Raw genomic sequence first — 20,647 nt, forward strand, 5'->3', positions numbered from 1 at the left:
TCACTGCCAGTGTCATTTACACAGTAAGCAGTGCATTTTTATAGCACTGATCGCTGTAAAAATGATAATGGTCCCAAAAGTGTCCGCCATAATGTCGCAGTCACGATAAAAGTCGCAAGATCGCCGCCATTACTAGTAAAAATATTATCTATATATAGATATATATATCTATATATATTTTTAATAAAAATGCCATAAAACTATCCCCTATTTTGCAGACGCTATTACTTTTTGCGCAAACCAATCAAATGCTTATTGCGATTTTTTTTATTTACCAAAAATATGTAGAATACGTATCGGCCTAAACTGAGGAAAAAAATTGTTTATATATAGATTTTTTGGGGATATTTATTATAGAAAAAAGGTAAAAAAAGATTTCATTTTTTTTTTTTAAATGTCGCTCTATTTTTGGGGAGCTGCGGGCAGGAGTTTTTAGGCGAGGCAGTGGCTTCGGCCTAGTCCGTGGCATCTGGCCTCGCGAACTAGGCCGAAGCCACGGCCTTGACTAAAAACTTCTGCCTGCAGCTCCTAAGGACCAGTGTTGTCAGCGCCGATCCTGGTGAGAAAAAAAAAAATTGATTTTGTCAAAATCGGAATCGATTTGACCTACCGACTAGATTTTTAATTCAAATCGATGTTTTGCACAGCCCAACTTCTGAGATGCAAAGAAACTTATTTATTTTTTCAAGGAAATACGCATTGACCTTTCAATAGCATATTTTACATTTCTCACTCGTCTTTGTAAAAGTAGCACGAAACTCTGTTCTCTTGTCACTGCCCCACCTCCCGCCAGTGTTTAGGATAGATAGTGAAAAGCATATTGGCGACACCCAACCCGACCTCTTGTAAAAACGTTGTGGCCTATGGCAACCCAACTTGCCAAAAAGAAGAAAAAAAAAACGACCTGGTCATGAAGGGTAGGCTGGGGAAAAAAATGATTTGAATCGAGTTGCGAGGGCAAATAGATTCAGATTTTGACCAAATCGATTCCCCCCATAGGACCGGCGCTCCGTGGAGAAGGCCGAAGCTGCGGCCTTGCCTAAAAAATCCTGCCCGTAGCTCGCCGCGATCCTGGGAAAAGGCCGGACGTCGCTCGTGGCCTTTTCCAAGGAACGCGGCGAGCTGCGGGCAGGATGTTTTAGGCGAGGCCGCGTTTTAGGCCTAGTCCGCGGAGTGCCGGTCCTAAGTTTTTAGGCGAGGCCGTAGCTTCGGCCTAGTCCGCGGCCTTTTCCCAGGATTGCGGCGAGCTGCAGACAGGATGATTTAGGCGAGGCCGCGGAGCGCCAGTCCTACGTTTTTAGGCGAGCCCGCGGCTTCGGCCCAGTCCACGCCCTTTTCCCAGGATCGCGGCGGACTAGGCCTCACCTAAAAACTTAGAACCGGCACGGTGTCCATCAGAAGAAAAAAAAAAAAACTTGATTTCAATCATGAATCAAGTTTTTTATTTATTTTTAATCGCAGATTTTTTGGGGGGCCAAAATCGCCCAGCTCTAATGAAGGGGGACAATTAGTTTAACTGGTTGCCGACCAGCCGCCGGTGTTTCACGGCGGCAGGTCGGCTCCCCTGCGCGAGAGTCCGTAGCTATATGTCGGCTCTCACGTGCCCCCCACTCTCCCCCGACTCCTGTGCCCGGCGGGCGCGATCGCTCATTACGGAGAGAGGTCAGGAAGAGAAATGCTCATCTTCTGTTCATACAATGTATGAACAGCGATCAGTCATTTCCCCTAGTGAGGCCACCCCCCCTACAGTTAGAACACACGCAGGGAACATACTTGACCCCTTCCCCGCCCCCTAGTGTTAACACCTTCACTGCCAGTGGCATTTTTATAGCACTGATCGCTATAAAAATGTGTCAAAAGTGTCCGCCATAATGTCGCAGTACCAAAAAAAAAAAAAAAAAAAAAAAAAAAAAAACACGCCATTACTAGTAAAAAAAAAAAAAAAAATAATAAAAATGCCATAAAAATACCCCCTATTTTGTAAACGCTATAACTTTTCTGCAAACCAAACGCTTATTGCGATTTTTATAGAAGAATACGTATCGGCCTAAACTGAGGAAACATATGACCCCGAGAGGAGCCGTGCCTGCCCGACTATACACGAGTGTACTGCGCTTGGTATATGCAGTAGTTCAAACTCAGCGCGGGAAGCGGGGATCGAGCGAGGAGGACACCGCAGAAGGACGCAGAACCCGACAAGGACACCACCGAAGCCGCAGACGGACGCCGGACTTGACGAGGCCGCCGCGCAAGACACCAAAACTAAGTACTAAAATGTTTTTTTTTACAGGAATGCGGGTCCACTTTAGGGGTGTGCGCTATACGCCGGAGCGCGCAATACCCCGATAAATACTGTAGTTTTTTTATATATTTTTGGGGGATATTTATTATAGCAAAAAGTAAAAATTATAATTTTTTTTCAAAATTGTCGCTCTATTTTTGTTTATAGTGCAAAAACTAAAAACGGCAAAAGGTGATCAAATACCACCAAAATAAATCTCTATTTGTGGGTAAAAAAAAGGACGCCAATTTTATTTGGGAGCCGCGTTATTGTCAGTTAAAATGACGCAGTGCCGAATCGCAAAAAGTGGCCAGGTCTTTGACCAGCAATATGGTCTGGGGGTTAAGTGGTTAAGGTGGTGAGAACAGTGAAAGCAGGCTTATGATTGGCTGCCAAGGCTTCCTGCACCTAAGCCTGTTATTGGCATACATAAAATTTTGCCCTTCCTTATATTGGCACCTATTCATGTTGACGCCCCTGCCATCTTTACTTCCAACATGTAGCAAAAGCACTCAGGTGTCCTTGGAATGTTGGCAAGACGGAAGTTTTTGTTGCACTCTGGTGCCAAGTGATAAGGCTCTGGCACAAAATGTTATATAGAATGTGTTGCAATCGCTGAGGGCGAAGCCAGAACCAAAGTGTTGATCAGACGTCTTCTCTGGGTGAGACATGACACAACTCTCCTCTAATATGCTTTACATTCCTGACACTTTCCATGACCTAAAGATGACTCAAGTCCACAACCGCAACTCACAAACACAGCTTTGCTGAAGAATTTCCTATAGGGCTGCGAGTTGTGCGAGAGGGAAAGCATTAGGACCTCCGTCGTGGTTTTATTGCCTGGAAAAGGAGGTTAAAGCAGGTTGTCTTCCGAGCGCCGCAAACCGAAAAACACAATTTAAAGAGGAGCTCCAGACTCCCCCGAAAAACGAAAAATTCAGCAGCTACAAATACAGCAGGGTTTGACAAATTTGCTTGGAATCTAGGAGCCAGCTACAAAAGTTAGGAGCCAGAAAACTCGCCCCGTCCCGACGAGCTCGCGCGCAGAAGCGAACACATACGTGAGCAGCGCCCGCATATGTAAACGGTGTTCAAACCACACATGTGAGGTATCGCTGCGATCGGTAGAGCGAGAGCAATAATTCTAGGCCCAGACCTCCTCTGTAGCTCAAAACATGCAACCTGTAGATTTTTTTAAACGTCACCTATGAAGATTTTAAAGGGTAAAAGTTTGTCGGCATTCCACGAGCGGACGCAAGCGTGACATGTTGGGTATGAATTTACTCGGCGTAACATTATCTTTCATAATATTAAAAGAAATGGGGATAACTGTTGTCTTATTTTTTAATTAAAAAAAAGTGTAATTTTTTCCAAAAAAAGTGCGCTTGTAAGACCGCTGCGCAAATACGGCGTGACAGAAAGTAATGCAACGATCGCTATTTTATTCTCTAGGGTGTTAGGATAAAAAAAATATATAATGTTTGGGGGTTCTAATTAGAGGGAAGAAGATGGCAGTGAAAATAGTGAAAAATTACATTAGAATTGCTGTTTAACTTGTAATGCTTAACTTAATATCAACGGCCACCACCAGATGGCGCCAGCTCACACATCTGGTGGTAACTTGTAATACCAACGGCTCACCACCAGATGGCGCCAGCTTTTTTTTTTTTGCCCCCCTTCCAAGCCAAGTCGCCAGGACACTATTTCTAGTCGCCCTGGCGACCGGGATTTGTCGAGCCCCGTTTCATCTGCTGACTTTTAACCACTTGTCCACGGGAGGATGTCATACGACGTCCTCGGCTTTGTGCAGTGATATCTGAATGATGGGGGCAGCTACAGGCATCATTCAGATATCGCTGTCTTCAGCCGCTGATTCTGTGCACAATAAGAACGATCAAAGCGGCGGTTCCACCGCTTGATCGTTCTTAGAGGCAGCGGGAGGGGACACCCCCCCCTCCCGCCGCCATCCGGTGCTTCTCCGGGCTCTCCCATCCCATCGGGGGCCCGGAGAGCGAATCGGTCGGCGCTGGCTGGAAACCATAGAGATGACTGGTGACCAGATGGTCACCAGTCATCTCTATGACCGTCGGAGGCGTGACGTTATGACGTCACGCCCGGTACCCGGAAGTAAACAAAGCCGCAATCACGGCTGTCGATCTGTGATTTTTTTTCACCGATTTCATGCTTGTAAGCCTGGAGGAGAGATGTGGGGGGAGGGGGAGGTCTTATTGACCCCACATCTCTCCATAAAGAGGACCTGTCACACTGATTCCTATTACAAGGGATGTTTACATTCCTTGTAATAGGAATAAAAATGATAAAAAAAAAAAAAAAAAACGTAAAAAAAAGTGTAAAAATAAAAAAAAATTAAGTAAAATAATTTTTTTTTTTTCTTCCCAGAACGCCCCTGTCCCCGTTATCTCGTGTGCAGAAGCGAACACGCATGCAAGTCCCGCCCACATATGTAAACGCAGTTCAAACCCCACATGTGAGGTAACGTCACGTGCGTTAGAGCGCGTGCAACAATTCTAGCACTAGACCTCCTCTGTAACTCGAAAATAGTAACCTGTAAAAAAATGTTAAAGCGTCACCTATGGAGATTTTTAAGTACCGAAGTTTGGCGCCGTTCCATGAGTGTGCGCAATTTTAAAGCGTGACATGTTGGGTATCTATTTACTCGGCGTAACATCTTTCACATTATACAAAAAAATTGTGCTAACTTTACTGTTTTGTTGTTTCTTAATTCATGAAACCGTTTTTTCCCCCCCAAAAAGGCGTTTGAAAAATTATTGCGCAAATACCGTGCGAGAAAAAAAAAGTTGCAATGACCGCCATTTTATTTCCTAGGGTGTCTGCTAAAAATAAAAATATATATAATGTTTGGGGGTTCTGATTAATTTTCTAGCAAAAAAATTGTGATTTTTACATGAAGGAGAGAAGTGCCAGAATAGGCCCCGGTGGACTAGTGGTTAATATTCGGACACTTCCTGTCCAGGGAGCCAATGATATCCTCACCTGAACTGTTTCTTCAATCAGTTTCAGGTGCAAGTTATAAGGAAAACCCGTCGGTGCCGGTTCACACAGGGGCAACCCAACTTACAGCGCGACTTTGCAAGGCGACTTCAGCGCGACTTGGAGCAACTTACAACGCGACTTAAAGTTGCCTCCAGAACAGACGACTTTGGCTGTGGCCAATCACAGAATAATCAGCTCTGTGGGAGGGAGGGGTTTGCCGTGTAAACTATTTTCTCTTCCTGTAAAGTTGCTTCAGTTAAAGCAGGGATCCTCAAACTCTGGCCCTTCAGCTGTTGTGGAACTACACATCCCATGAGGCATTATAAAACTCTGACATTCACAGACATGACTAGGGCATGATGGGAATTGTAGTTCCTGAACAACTGGAGGGCCGTAGTTTGAAGACCCCTGCGTTAAAGGGTTACTAAAAAGGAGAAAAAAATGTTTTCTTTAAAATAACAAACATCTTATACTTGCCTCCACTGTGCAGTTCATTTTGCACAGAGTGGCCCCGATCCTCCTCTTCTGGGGTGCCACGGCGGCTGTCTCTGTCCTCCCCGCAAGAACTCACCAACTTCATGCGAGAGAGCTCGCATGGTGATGAGCAATTGCGGGCGCGCTCCCGCCATAGCCGCTCGCTGTATCACTCGGCTCAGCCCCTCAGCGCGCCGCGTCTCTGGATGTGATTGACAGCAGCACCAGCCAATGGCTGCGCTGCTCTCAATCCATCCGCTCTAGCCAATCAGCGGCCAGGCTGAGCAGCGAATAGGATCTCGGGACCGAGCGCGGGACTTTCGATGCGTCAGGTAAGTAAAACGGGGGATCGGGGGGGGGCGGCATCATCAGATGTTTTTTCACCTTAATGCATAGATTTTTTTTAAATACAGCGCTCGTATTGCAAAATGATCGTTAAGCGCGTTACTCGCAATCCGAGGTTCCACTGTATATTCATCATCCAAAAATATCGACCCCCACTCCCCCCCTCAAAAATAAAAATAAAAACATTAGGCAATAGAAAACCTACTAACCTCTCCAAATGCTCCCCGGCCGATAACTTTTATGACCTCAAAGTCATCCCGATGAAGTTGCATTCCCTTCAGTAGCTGGGTGAAAGGTTTTGCTGTGGGGAAAAAAAAAAAAAACATTTTAATTTTATATATTTAAAAATATATTTTGCCATATTTTCACATTTAACCCCTTGTGTACCTTCCTGCAATGCCCCTTTTATTTGTGTTTTCAGTGTTGCAGAACTACCATACCGCTACAACAAGAATATGTTCACCACCGAGGAACAACAACAACCAGCTAGACTTATAAACAGCCATAGACAATGAGATGATTGGAGCAAACCATCAACCCAACAGCAAAGAAACACACAAAAGCTGGTCAGGGGGACGGGGGGGGGGGGGGGGGGGGAGGAGCCTTCATGGATTATACAGGAGGAGGCGGCGGCCATGGATTATACAGGAGGCGGCGGCGGCCATGGATTATACAGGAGGCGGCGGCGGCCGCCATGGATTATACAGGAGGAGGCGGCGGCGGCCATGGATTATACAGGAGGAGGCGGCGGCGTCCATGGATTATACAGGAGGAGGCGGCGGCGGCCATGGATTATACAGGAGGCCGCGGCCATGGATTATACAGGAGGAGGCGGCCGCGGCCATGGATTATACAGGAGGAGGCGGCCATGGATTATACAGGAGGCGGCGGCGGCGTCCATGGATTATACAGGAGGAGGCGGCGGCGTCCATGGATTATACAGGAGGAGGCGGCGGCGTCCATGGATTATACAGGAGGAGGCGGCGGCGTCCATGGATTATACAGGAGGAGGCGGCGGCGTCCATGGATTATACAGGAGGAGGCGGCGGCGTCCATGGATTATACAGGAGGAGGCGGCGGCGTCCATGGATTATACAGGAGGAGGCGGCGGCGTCCATGGATTATACAGGAGGCGGCGGCGGCGTCGTCCATGGATTATACAGGAGGCGGCGGCGGCGTCCATGGATTATACAGGAGGAGGCGGCGGCGTCCATGGATTATACAGGAGGAGGCGGCGGCGTCCATGGATTATACAGGAGGAGGCGGCGGCGTCCATGGATTATACAGGAGGAGGAGGCGGCGTCCATGGATTATACAGGAGGAGGAGGCGGCGTCCATGGATGCTTTAAACAAAGAAGAACTCCATGTTTCCAATACACAATTAAAGACACCCAACACCTATAAAAATATATATATTTTTTGCTGCAATACTTACCTTTAATCCAGCGCTGTGATCTGCAGTAATTCTATGCCACCCCTAGATGTCCTCAGTCTTCCAGCCGGTATCAGACGGGGCACAAGAGATGGTCAGAGAGGGCAGGCGCGGCACAAGAGATGGTCAGAGAGGGCAGGCGCGGCACAGGAGATGGTCAGAGAGTGCAGACGTGGCACAGGAGATGGTCAGAGAGTGCAGACACGCTGCAGTAGGCTGCTAGAAATCATTACTATAACCAGAGCAAAAAGGAAACTGATTAGTGTCTGCAGAAGCCCAGAGGGCCAAAGGGGTGCATGTGGTCCCTGGGCAAACCCTTGAGGGATGCATCATTATGCCAGTCTGGACTCTGTATGTAGGGTTGCTTCGGGAAAGGGAGTAGTCCAATCATAGGAGTCCCCCATTAAAATTCAATGGGCCTACAGGCCCACCACGGATAACCGCAATTTTTTTCCTAAAGTCTTCTCACTTGTTCCATCACAGGACAGGGACTTCTCTCATCCCCACAATGTAAGAAATGTTGACCATTGAAAAAACCCTGCTGAAAATTTGCTTTATTAAGAAAAAATACAAAAATAAAATGCAGGGAAAAAAAAATCTAACTAGTGCGAGACATTCCTGATGACAACCATCTGACCAGCAAGACTGTAAACACGAGAACATGGAAGCATCGATCACCTTCTGCCCGATCTAAACAGAAGACTACACAGCCCTATAAAGACTTCTGGAATGTTTACAGTTCTCGTTAAAAGACAGCGTGTAAAATTCAGAGGTAAAAGGGAATTTAACACTATCCGAAAAAAAAAAAAAAATAGGCCAAGGGCGGTAAAATCAGGAGGTTGCCCCATGGTGGTTTTACTGCCTCCTGTCCGAATAAGGACATGCAGCCAATCAGGGCTGTACACATGCGGCAGCCCCCCGCTTCACCGTCACAAAGAAAGTTACAGTGTTACTAAACCCAGAAGCCCCCGCAGTCACTAGATCTGCTCCCCCCCCAGGAGCCCCCGCAGTCACTAGATCTGCTCCCCCCAGGAGCCCTCCGCAGTCACTACATCTGCTCCCCCCAGGAGCCCTCCGCAGTCACTACATCTGCTCCCCCCAGGAGCCCTCCGCAGTCACTACATCTGCTCCCCCCAGGAGCCCTCCGCAGTCACTACATCTGCTCCCCCCAGGAGCCCTCCGCAGTCACTACATCTGCTCCCCCCAGGAGCCCTCCGCAGTCACTACATCTGCTCCCCCCAGGAGCCCTCCGCAGTCACTACATCTGCTCCCCCCAGGAGCCCTCCGCAGTCACTACATCTGCTCCCCCCAGGAGCCCTCCGCAGTCACTACATCTGCTCCCCCCAGGAGCCCTCCGCAGTCACTAGATCTGCTCCCCCCAGGAGCCCTCCGCAGTCACGAGATCTGCTCCCTCCAGGAGCCCTCCGCAGTCACTAGACCTGCTCCCTCCAGGAGCCCTCCGCAGTCACAAGATCTGCTCCCCCCAGGAGCCCTCCGCAGTCACAAGATCTGCTCCCCCCAGGAGCCCTCCGCAGTCACTAGATCTGCTCCCCCCAGGAGCCCCCGCAGTCACAAGATCTGCTCCCCCCAGGAGCCCTCCGCAGTCACTAGATCTGCTCCCCCCAGGAGCCCTCCGCAGTCACTAGGCCTGCTCCCCCCAGGAGCCCTCCGCAGTCACTAGATCTGCTCCCCCCAGGAGCCCTCCGCAGTCACTAGATCTGCTCCCCCCAGGAGCCCTCCGCAGTCACTAGACCTGCTCCCCCCAGGAGCCCTCCGCAGTCACTAGATCTGCTCCCCCCAGGAGCCCTCCGCAGTCACTAGATCTGCTGCCCCCCCCAGGAGCCCCCGCAGTCACTAGATCTGCTGCCCCCCCCCAGGAGCCCCCGCAGTCACTAGATCTTCTCCCCCCCCAGGAGCCCTCCGCAGTCACTATAACCGCGCCCCCCCCAGTCACTAGATCTGCTCCCCCCAGGAGCCGCCCGCAGTCACTAGATCTGCTCCCCCCAGGAGCCGCCCGCAGTCACTAGACCTGCTCCCCCCAGGAGCCCTCCGCAGTCACTAGATCTGCTCCCCCCAGGAGCCCTCCGCAGTCACTAGATCTGCTCCCCCCAGGAGCCCGCAGTCACTAGATCTGCTCCCCCCAGGAGCCCGCCGTCACTAGATCTGCTCCCCCCAGGAGCCCTCCGCAGTCACTAGATCTGCTCCCCCCAGGAGCCCTCCGCAGTCACTAGATCTGCTCCCCCCCCCAGGAGCCCTCCGCAGTCACTAGATCTGCTCCCCCCAGGAGCCGCCCGCAGTCACTAGATCTGCTCCCCCCAGGAGCCGCCCGCAGTCACTAGATCTGCTCCCCCCAGGAGCCGCCCGCAGTCACTAGATCTGCTCCCCCCAGGAGCCGCCCGCAGTCACTAGATCTGCTCCCCCCAGGAGCCCTCCGCAGTCACTAGATCTGCTCCCCCCAGGAGCCCTCCGCAGTCACTAGATCTGCTCCCCCCCCCCCAGGAGCCCTCCGCAGTCACTAGATCTGCTCCCCCCAGGAGCCCTCCGCAGTCACTAGATCTGCTCCCCCCAGGAGCCCGCAGTCGCTAGATCTGCTCCCCCCAGGAGCCCGCAGTCACTAGATCTGCTCTCCAGTGCGGCGCCAAGTGATGCCAGTCGGCGCCCAGTGATGCCTATGAGTGGCCATAAATGTTGCATGTGAGTGCCACCTCATCAGTGCCACCTTATCAGTACACATCAATGAAGGGGAAAATTACTTATTTACAACAATTTGTATAACAGAAACAAAGAAAAGCGTATTTTCCCAAGTTTTTTGTCTTTTTGTAAAAAATAAATAATCCAGTGCTGAATTATACTACCAAAAGAAAGGTCGATCATTCTCAAAAAAATAACAATTTCAGGTGGGCACAGTGTTGGATGACAGCGCTGAAAATTGGCCTGGGCAGGAAGGTGGTGAAAGTGCCCAGTGGGCACGTGGGTAACTTTGGGAAAAGCTGCCCAGTCTGTCTTCATTCCCAGGCACCCCTCATGTGTAAAAGGCAGTTTTTTGGTAAAAGTTTGCGCACCCCTCTCATTAAATGTAAAGAGGATGAAAAGCACACAGCAGATCCATCGCAGGAGAGCAGAGCTGGGATCCGATGCTGGAAAACGTAAATCACAATCAGCCCCCCCCCCCCCCCGAATGATTCCTCGGTGTATCCCGGTGTGTGGAAAAAGCGGAGGCCAGGAATTCGAGCAAACACGACTGCGAGTTCAAACACGATCATAAACATTTGTTTTAGATTTGCAAAATGACTCAGTGCAGGTAAGAGCGCGGCCCGGGCTCCACCCGGACAAGCAGCCCGGCGTAGAAACACGGCGCACTCTGCAGAGGATCGCTCGCGCCAAACACCACGCTTACTGAAGTTATTATTCTACAGCAGGATTATGGCTTTATAAATACATTCACCTAGACTGGAAAAGCAGCCACTGTCCAGTCCTGACGCCCTCACATGCATTGTGCGCACATCCAATCCCTCCGCTACACTTTACTGACGGCAGCATGGCAGGGAAAAGCCAAGCAGTGCACCGTGGGTAAGGTTTTTCTCCTGCTTTACCCACTTAGCGCCCACCCGCATTGTAAAGCGGCTGCCCCAAAAAAAATACCCAAAAAACGTTTATTATCTGGTTTGCGCAAAAGTTATAGCGTTAACACAAACGGGGCATTGTTTATGGCATTGTTATTAATATTTTTCTTTTTTACTAGTAATGTCGGCGATCAGCGTTTTTTTTTTTCGGTACTGCGACATTATGGCGAACACTTTTGACACATTTTTGAGACAATTGGCATTTTTATAGCGATCAGTGCTATAAAAATGCATTGATTACTATAAAAATGCCACTGGCAGTGAAGGGGTTAGCACTAGGGGGCGGGGAAGGGGTTAAGTATGTTCCCTGGGTGTGTTCTAACTGTAGGGGGGGGTGGCCTGACATGAAATGACAGATCGCTGTTCATACATTGTGTGAACAGAAGATCAGCATTTCTCCCCTGACCGTACCGGGAGCTGTGTGTTTACACACAGAGCTCCTGGCTCTCGCTCTAACGAGCAATCGCGGGGACCCGGCGGCGATCACGCCCACCGCGCACAGGAGTCAGGTACGAGCGGGGGGCGATGGGCAACGTAGAGCTATGGGCTCTCGCGCAGGGGAGCCGACCTGCCGCCGTAGAACTGCGGCGACTGGTCGGCAAGTAGTTAAAGTAATGAAGTGCCGGTGACTTGTCCTTAAGGTTCCCCTAACGGGAAAGTTCCTTCAAGGACTGCGCAGGCGCAAACTTGCCGACGGAAATCTCCAAACCACGCCCGGCGTCCAGGCTCATTCGTTAACATCCCCATGGATTGGAGGATGTTAAAAAAAAGAGCCAGAAGGACGAGCGAGCGGAGCGAGCCGTCCGAGCGAAGCGAGGACGTGAGGCCGACTGGCCACTTTCCTCGAAATCCACGTCGCCCTGGATGCCGGCCGAGGTTTGGAGATTTCCGTCGGCAAGTTTGCGCCTGCACAGTCCTTGAAGGAACTTTCCCGTTTGCCGGAACCATCTCGGCAGATCAGATTGTGCCTGCGCAGGAACTTTCACGATAGCCGGAACCATATCGGCAGATCACCGGATCGCAAAAAAAATGGCCTGGTCATGAAGGGGTAAATCTTCCGGAGGTCAAGTGGTTAAGAAACATGTCGGCGACGGGTCAGACAATGTCTTCCCTGCTGCAGCGTGCGATGGTTGCGTGCTGCGCACATCTGTCACAGGACATAAAGGGGCGGGTGCTGATCAGGTGGGAAGAGAAGTGTTTTCTTTATACTTGGTGTTTGTCTGGAGCTCCTGAACACACAACCTGCTGACATGACTTGTAGTAATACGAGGAAAGGCCGGACGCCGACGCGCTTACAAGTCTGGGTGCGCCCCGGACCAGCTGGTCAGTCCGCTCTTTAAATGTCAATATCTGACATGTGCGCCTTTGTAAAACACACCCAGGTACGGCACAGAGGCCGATTCGGGGAAACAAAGAGGGTGGCGGAGCGTCACCGCGTCCCAGAGGCGGCTTTTCTGCTGCCAGCAATATCATCTTCTACCTTTCAGCGACTAATTCCCGACAAGTCACAAGATACAACTAGAGTTCTATTCTCCCGAAAGCACCGACTTTGATCGTTAACCACAAAAAGAGGCTGTAAATGTTCGTTTTTTATTTTTTAAATAGGTTCCTTTAACCACTTGCCGCCCGCCAATGACAGATTGACGGCGGCAAAGTGGTTGTAGAATCCTGACTGTACGTCATATGATGTCCTCAGGATTCTGAGCCGCTGCGCGGCGATCGTTGTTGTGGGGGGTCAGTCTGACACCCCGTAACACCGATCAAGGTAAAGAGTCTCTTAAGGAGACTCTTTACCACGTGATCAGCCGTGTCCAATCACGGCTGATCACGATGTAAACAGGAAAAGCCGGTAATCGGCTTTTCCTCACTCGCGTCTGTCAGATCGGCTGCTCCTGTGACAGGGGGGTTTGTGCTGATCGATCATCAGCACAGCCCCCCCGAGGATGCCCACTGGACCACCAGGGATGGCCATATAGACCACCATAAATATAAAAAAATAATAATAAAGGATGCCACCCTAGACCACCAGGGATGAGGAGGACACAGAAAATGGATGCCATTCAGTGCCTGCAATGAATGCCAATCAGTACCCACAATGGGCATCACTGATTGGCATCCATTAGTACAACACATACAATAGTGCCCATCTATGCCCAGCCGTGCCGCCTATCCGTGCCCAGCCGTGCCGCCTATCCGTGCCCAGCCATGCCGCCTATCCGTGCCGCTTATTGGTCTGGGCGGGAAGGTGTATAAGTGCCCTGTATGTAAGTGGTTAACTACTTAAGCCCCCAGACTATATGACCGGGCCCCTTTTTGCAATTCGGCACTGCGTCGCTTTAACTGACAATTGCGCGGTCGTGCGACGTGGCTCCCAAACAAAATTGGCGTCCTTTTTACCCACAAATAGAGCTTTCTTTTGGTGGTGTTTGATCACCTCTGCGGTTTTTATTTTTTGCGCTATAAACAAAAACAGAGCGACAATTTTAAAAAAAAAATCAATATTTTTTACTTGTTGCTATAATAAATATCCCCTAAAAACATATTAAAAAAAAATTTCCTCAGTTTACACCGATTCGTATTCTTCTACATATTTTGGGGTTAAAAATAAATAAATAATTGAAATAAACGTTTATTGGTTGGTTTGGGGATAGTTTTATGGCATTTTTATTAATATTTTTTTTTTCTAGTAATGGCGGCGATCAGCGATTTTTATCGTGACTGCGACATAAAAATGCATAAATGTGAATCCAGCTTTATGTTGCGTTTTCCACCAAAAAAAAAAAAAAAAAAAAAAAAAAGACATGACATCACCGAAGCCTCCATACATCATCAGAGCCTTATCCTGTACATCAGGACAATGTGATCCATTGATGGAGAGAGATATATCGCCACTTCCTGGGGACACATGTCAGCATCCTGTTTGCTCCCCGGGCTGCAGCTGCACGTTGGCTTTTCACGGAGGTTGTGGCTTCCTCTCCTTCCTGGCTATTATTGCCGCAGAGCAGATCCTGAGATCAGGAATTTCCTCCCGCGGACACGACATCCCCTCTGGATGAAATACGGCGTTGCCGCCTGTACGGTGCGCGGTGCCAGTCACACTGGTGAGTTGCAGACAATCCATCACCGGTCATTAACACCCAATCAAACTCTGCGCCCGCTACAGCCGATCGCACCCATGCACCATTTAATCAGGAGCGTCTCTAATCTAATGAAGTCTGCAATATGCCGTTTAACCACTCAAGACCCGGACCATATTGCTGGTCAAAGACTAGAGCACTTTTTGCGATTCGCAACTGCATCGCTTAAACTGACAATTGCGCGGTCGTGCGACGTGGCTCCCAAACAAAATTGGCGTCCTTTATTTCCCACAAATAGAGCTGTCTTTTGGTGGTATTTGATCGCCTCTGCGGTTTTTATTTTTTTGCGCTATAAACAAAAATAGAGCGACAATTTTGAAAAAAATTCAATATTCTTTACTTGATGCTATAATAAATATCCCCCAAAAACATATATAAAAACACTATTTTTTTTCCCTCAGTTTAGGCCGATACGTATTCTTCTACCTAAATTGCAATAAGCGTTTATCGATACTAATGGCGGCGATCAGCGATTTTTTTCGTAACTGCAACATTATGGCGGACACTTTTGACACATTTTTGGGACCATTGTCATTTTCACAGCAAAAAGTGCTATAAAAATGCACTGTTTACTGTGAAAATGACAATTGCAGTTTGAGAGTTAACGACAAGGGGGCGCTGAAGGGGTTAAGTGTGACCTCATCTTTGTTTCTAACTGTAGGGGGTGTGGCTGTAGGTGTGACGTCATTGATTGCGATTCCCTATATTGGGGAACACACGATCGATGACGGCGCCACAGTGAAGAACGGGGGAAGGTGTGTTTACACGATCGCGGGACTCCAGCGGCGATCGGATCCACGAGTCCTGCGTTCACAGCTTCGGACCGGACCGCCTTAAGAGAAAGTATTGCAACGATCGCCATTTTATTCTCTAGGGCAGGGATATGCAATTAGCGGACCTCCAGCTGTTGCAGAACTACAAATCCCATGAGGCATAGCAAGACTCTGACAGCCACAAGCAGGACACCCAGAGGCATGATGGGACTTGTAGTTTTGCAACATCTGGAGGTCCGCTAATTGCATATCCCTGCTCTAGGGTGTTAGAATAAAAAATATATATAATGTTTGGGGGTTCTAATTAGAGGGAAGGAGATGGCAGTGAAAATAGTGAAAACTTACACATTAGAACTGGTTTTACTTGTAATGCCAACGGCCACCACCAGATGGCGCCAGGTCACAGAAGGAAGCTTGGGACTTCACAAGGCCGCGGCCTCAATTACCGGGCGTGGTGGGGGCAAACGGAGACACAGGATCCTACGTCTCCGTGCGCCCCACCCCACCGCACGATCGCAGCGGGCCCGCGACGGACGGTAATTGAGGCCGCGGCCTCAATTACCGGCGGGCGTCAGGTCACAATTTCTTGTCGCAATTGCGACGTGGCGCCCGGATTTTGTCGAGCCCTGATTTACAGTAAAACCTTGGATTGCAAGCATAATTCGTTCCGGAAACATGCTTGTAATCCAAAGCACTTGTATATCAAAGCGAATCTCCCCATAAGAATTCACGGAAACTTTCGTTCCACAACCATTTATTGATAAGTCCTTCAGTTTACAGTCCATATAAAAAGATTATAGCGATGTGATTGGTTGTGTGACCATAAAATGTCCCTCCACAGATGGAAGCCTCCACAAGGGAATTAGAAGCAAAATCCAGCTGATCGCCGCCATTACTAGTAAAAAATTATATATATATATTTTAATAAAAATGCCATAAAAATACCCCCTATTTTGTAGGCGCTATAACTTTTGCGCAAACCAATCAATAAACGCTTATTGCGTGTGTTTTTTTTTTACAAAATATATGTAGAAGAATACGTATCGGCCTAAACTGAGGAAAAAAATAGTTTATATATTTTTTGGGGATATTATAGCAAAAAGTAAAAAATAGTTTTTTTTTCAAAATTGTCGCTCTATTTTTGTTTATAGCGCAAAAACTAAAAACCGCAGAGGTGATCAAATACCACCAAAAGAAAGCTCTATTTGTGGGGAAAAAAGGACGCCAATTTTTGCCACATCGCACGATCGCGCAATTGTCAGTAAAAGCGACGCAGCGCCGAATCGCAAAAAAGTGCTCTGGTCTTTGACCAGCAATATGGTCAGGGGGGTTAAGTGGTTAATGCATCGAGGGAGACAGTTCTCAGTCCGTACGAATGATCGGAAGACAGCCAATCGCAGCGTTCTTATGATGGGCTAATCCTTCCCACACCCAGGCCCCAGTACAGGGACGCTGCGGCTGGGCAAGAAGGGGTTAAGATAAAATCAATGACCTTTATTTAATTTTTTTACCTCTTTTTTTTGTCATGATAATTCCTCTTTGTTGCCTTGGATATAAAAAAAAAAAAAAAAAAAAAAAAAGATAAAATCAATGAAAAGTCTAAAAAAACAGAACGTCTCTTTAAAAAGTTGACAAGCATAAAACCTAACCCCGCAAGATGAAAGAATTCCCGTATGTATGAGATTACAGCCGTTCTGCATTCTTGGTGGGGGGGTCATTGACAACATTTTACAAGTCTCCCACTGAGAGCGAAGGAAGGAGAGCCATGTACTAAGCTAACCTTCTCATCCCCAGTCCATGGAGCGCGCCGCTGACCTAGGAGGCCTGGAAAACAATGGAGGTCGGAGGTTGTCAGCTGCCGAAGTGATTGCTTCCCTTTCCTGTTCTACCCACTTCCTGGGAAGCTCCACTTAACCCCTCACCAGCCAGAAGAGAAGGACGCGGAAGACGCAGACCATGACATTTACAAAAAGAGAAATCTCGAGCATTAAAAATATATTTGGCGTCAAAGGGGGGGGGAGCAGGAACCGAGCAAACCCCCCCCCCCCCCCCCAGAGACATCTGGGAGGCAGCTCTGACCGATCCTTCCTAATCCATTAAATTGGGCCAGCTGTCATCCATGGAAGATCTGCTACAAATCAGCATCTATGGAGCTCCGGGAGGCACCCGGAAAAAAAAATGGATTCCCAATCAACTGATGTTTACATTTTTTTGTCCTCTGAGGATTAAAGAAAAAAAGTCAGGATTTTCCTTCAAAGAGCGCCGAAACTTTGGAAAATAAATTGCGGCGCGCTGCTCCTCAGATGTGGCGACTACATTAAAGCTAAAGTTCAAGCTGCTTATTATTTTGCCTTTCCTGCTTTCTGTTTTAAAGCGCCTATCCCTCCGAGCTCGCGCACAGAAGCGAACACATACGTAAGTCGCACCTTCATATGTAAATGGTGTTCAAACTAGAGCTGGTAGCGATTTTTTAACAAAAAACTCTGGGCCAGATTCATGAACAATTACGGCGGCGTAACGTATCCCCTTTACGTTACTCCGCCGCAAGTGCTTGATTCACAAAGCACTTGCGTGTAAACTTGCGGCGGCGTAGTGTAAAGCCGTCCGGCGCAAGCCCGCTTAATTCAAATGGGGCGTGTACCATTTAAATTAGGCGCGTTCCTGCGCCGAACGTTCTGCGCATGCTCCGTCAGGAAATTTCCCGCCGTGCTTTGCGCGAAATTACGACGCCCCGACGTGTATTTTGAACGGCGACGTGCGTTAGGTTCTTTCGCATTCCCGGACGTCTAACGCAAAAAAAAAAAATTAGAAATTCGCCGCGGGAACGACGGCCATACTTTAACATGGCTGGTCTAAATCTAAGCCATGAAGCAGCAGGCTTATGTTTGCGACGGGAAAAACCGACTAGAGACGACGTAAGAGAATGCGACGAACGCGCGTACCTTCGTGGATCGCCGTAAACAGCTAATTTGCATACCCAACGTGGAAAACGACGCAAACTCCACCCAGCGGTCGCCGAAGTATTGCATCCTAAGATCTGAAGGCGTACGAAGGCGTATGCCTGTCGGATCTTAGCCAAAAGCCGTCGTATCTTTGTTTGTGAATTACAAATAAAGATACGACGCGGCAAATTTGAAAGTACGCCGGAGTATCTTCCAATCTGGCCCTCTATTTGCATCGATTTTTATTTTATTTTTTAATTATGTACATCGCGCCGGTCCCGAGGAGCTGCGGGCATTTAGTTTTTAGGCGAGGTCGCGGCTTCAGCCTACTCTGCGCGATGGCCGGCCTCGCGGCCTGTTCCCAGGATCGCGGCGGATTGAGTTCTCCCCTGCACACCCCGGAGAGGAAACCAAGGCAGGAGGGGTCAGTTGTGAGGGTCCACACCCAGTACTGGGAGGACTCCAGCGCCGGTCCCGAGGAGCTGCGGGCAGAATTTTTTTTAGGCGAGGCCACGGCTTCGGCCTAGTCCAGTGATGGCGAACCTCGGCACCGCAGATGTTTTGGAACTACATTTCCCATGATGCTCAGCTAGACTGCAGTGTAGTTGAGCATCATGGGAAATGTAGTTCCAAAACATCTGGGGTGCCAAGGTTCGCCATCACTGGCCTAGTCCATGACGGCCAGCCTTGCAGACCTTTCCCGGGATCGCGGCTGACTTCTCCCCTGCACACCAAGGAGAGGCTATCAAGACAGGAGGGTCGTTTGTGAGGGTCTGCAACCAATAGGATTCTTAGCACCGTTCCTGGGGGGGGGGGCTAAATAATAAAAATAAATAAATAAAAAAAAACTGATTTTTTTTTTTTGGAAATATGAAAATCGATTTGACCTACCAACTCGATTTTTAAATCAAATCGATTTTTCTCCCAGTCCAAACCGCACATATGAGGTGTCTCCACGATCGTTTCACATTGGTGCGTTTTTGCGGTAAAAATAGCGCTATTAAAACGCTCATAAAACGCTCCCCATGCCCCTCTCCATTGAAATGAATTAAAAACGCTGTAAAAATGCGGTAAAACAGCGATTTTACCAAATTTTACAGCGTTTTTACCACGTTTTTAATTCATTTCAATGGAGAGGGGCATTGGGGGCGTTTTAATAGCGCTATTTTTACCGCAAAAACGCGGGGAAAAACGCACCAGTGTGAAAGGCCCCTTAGAGCAAGAGCAATAATTCTCATTAAAGACCTCCTCTGTAGCTTAAAACATGCAACCTGTAGACATTTTTAAACGTCGCCTATGGAGATTTCTTAAGGGCAAAAGATTGTCGCCATTCCACGAGCGGGCGCAATTTTGAAGCGTGACATGTTGGGTATCAATTTACTTGGCGTAACATCTTTCACAATAAAAAAATAAAAAAAACATAATTGGGCTAACTTTACTGTTTTTATTATTTAATTTAAAAAGTGTATTTATTTCCCAAAAAAATGCATTTGTAAGACCGCTGCGCAAATACGGTGTGACAAATTATTGCAACGACCGGCATTTTATTTTCTAGGGTGTCTGATTGTTTGTATATATATATATATACACACACACACACACACACACACACACACACACACACACACACATAATATGTTTGGGGGTTCCAAGTAATTTTCTAGCAAAAAAACAATTATTTTAACTAGTTGCCGACCAGCCGCCGTAGTTCTACTGCGCGAGAGCACGTAGCTCTACGTCGCCCCCGCTCGCTCCTGACTCCCGCGCGCGTGCCCGGCGGTCGCGATCACCACCGGGCACCCGCGATCACTCGTTACAGGCAGAGAAATGCTGATCTTCTGTTCATACAAATGTATGAACAGAAGATCAGTGTTTCCCCTAGTGAGGCCACCCCCCCACAGTTAGAACACACCCAGGGAACATACTTAACCCCTTCCTCACCCCCTAGTGTTAACCCCTTCCCTGCCAGTGACATTTTTATAGTAATCAATGCATTTTTATAGCACTGATCGCTAAAAAAATGCCAATTGTCCCAAAAATGTGTCAAAAGTGTACGCCATAATGTCGCAGTACCGATAAAAAAAACAAAAACCGCTGGTCGCCACCATTACTAGTAAAAAAAAAATAATAAAAATACCCCCTATTTGTAAACGCTATAACTTTTGCGCAAACCAATCAATAAACGCTTATTGCGATTTTTTTTTATATATTTTTGGGGGATATTTATTATGGTAAAAAATAGGATTTTTTGTACTCACCGTAAAATCCTTTTCTCTGAAGTCCATGGACGGACACAGCTCCTTAAATCTTGACAAGTGGGTTATGTTCCCTGTTTACAGGAGAGGACTAGGCAGAAACATGTTAAATAGTTAAATACATGTTACATTAACAGAGTTGAACAGCCCCGCCCAGGGGGCGGTCCCTCCAGACATAACCCTCCTCACTGCAGCTTGCAGCCTCAGTTCGTAACAAGCAGTACAAACCTAAAAAGGAGGGGTGGGAGCTGTGTCCGTCCATGGACTTCAGAGAAAAGGATTTTACGGTGAGTACAAAAAATCCTATTTTCTCTTATCGTCCATGGACGGACACAGCTCCTTAAATCTTGACAAGTGGGACGTCCCCAAG

General features: G+C 48.2%; 1 protein-coding gene across 2 annotated transcripts in view; it reads right to left on the minus strand.

Moving 5' to 3' along the window:
- CDC42BPB (CDC42 binding protein kinase beta) overlaps window positions 1–20,647 on the minus strand; it is a 141,640-nt gene that overhangs the window by 87,270 nt on the left and 33,723 nt on the right. For both annotated transcript variants that reach the window (XM_040332970.1, XM_040332969.1), the window contains exon 2: window positions 6,325–6,416. In XM_040332970.1, coding sequence (XP_040188904.1) covers window positions 6,325–6,416 — 92 coding nt within the window. The remainder of the gene's footprint in view (window positions 1–6,324; window positions 6,417–20,647) is intronic.

The sequence above is a fragment of the Rana temporaria genome, chromosome 13 (genome assembly GCF_905171775.1).
Source record: "Rana temporaria chromosome 13, aRanTem1.1, whole genome shotgun sequence".
Taxonomy (NCBI): Eukaryota; Metazoa; Chordata; class Amphibia; order Anura; family Ranidae; genus Rana; species Rana temporaria.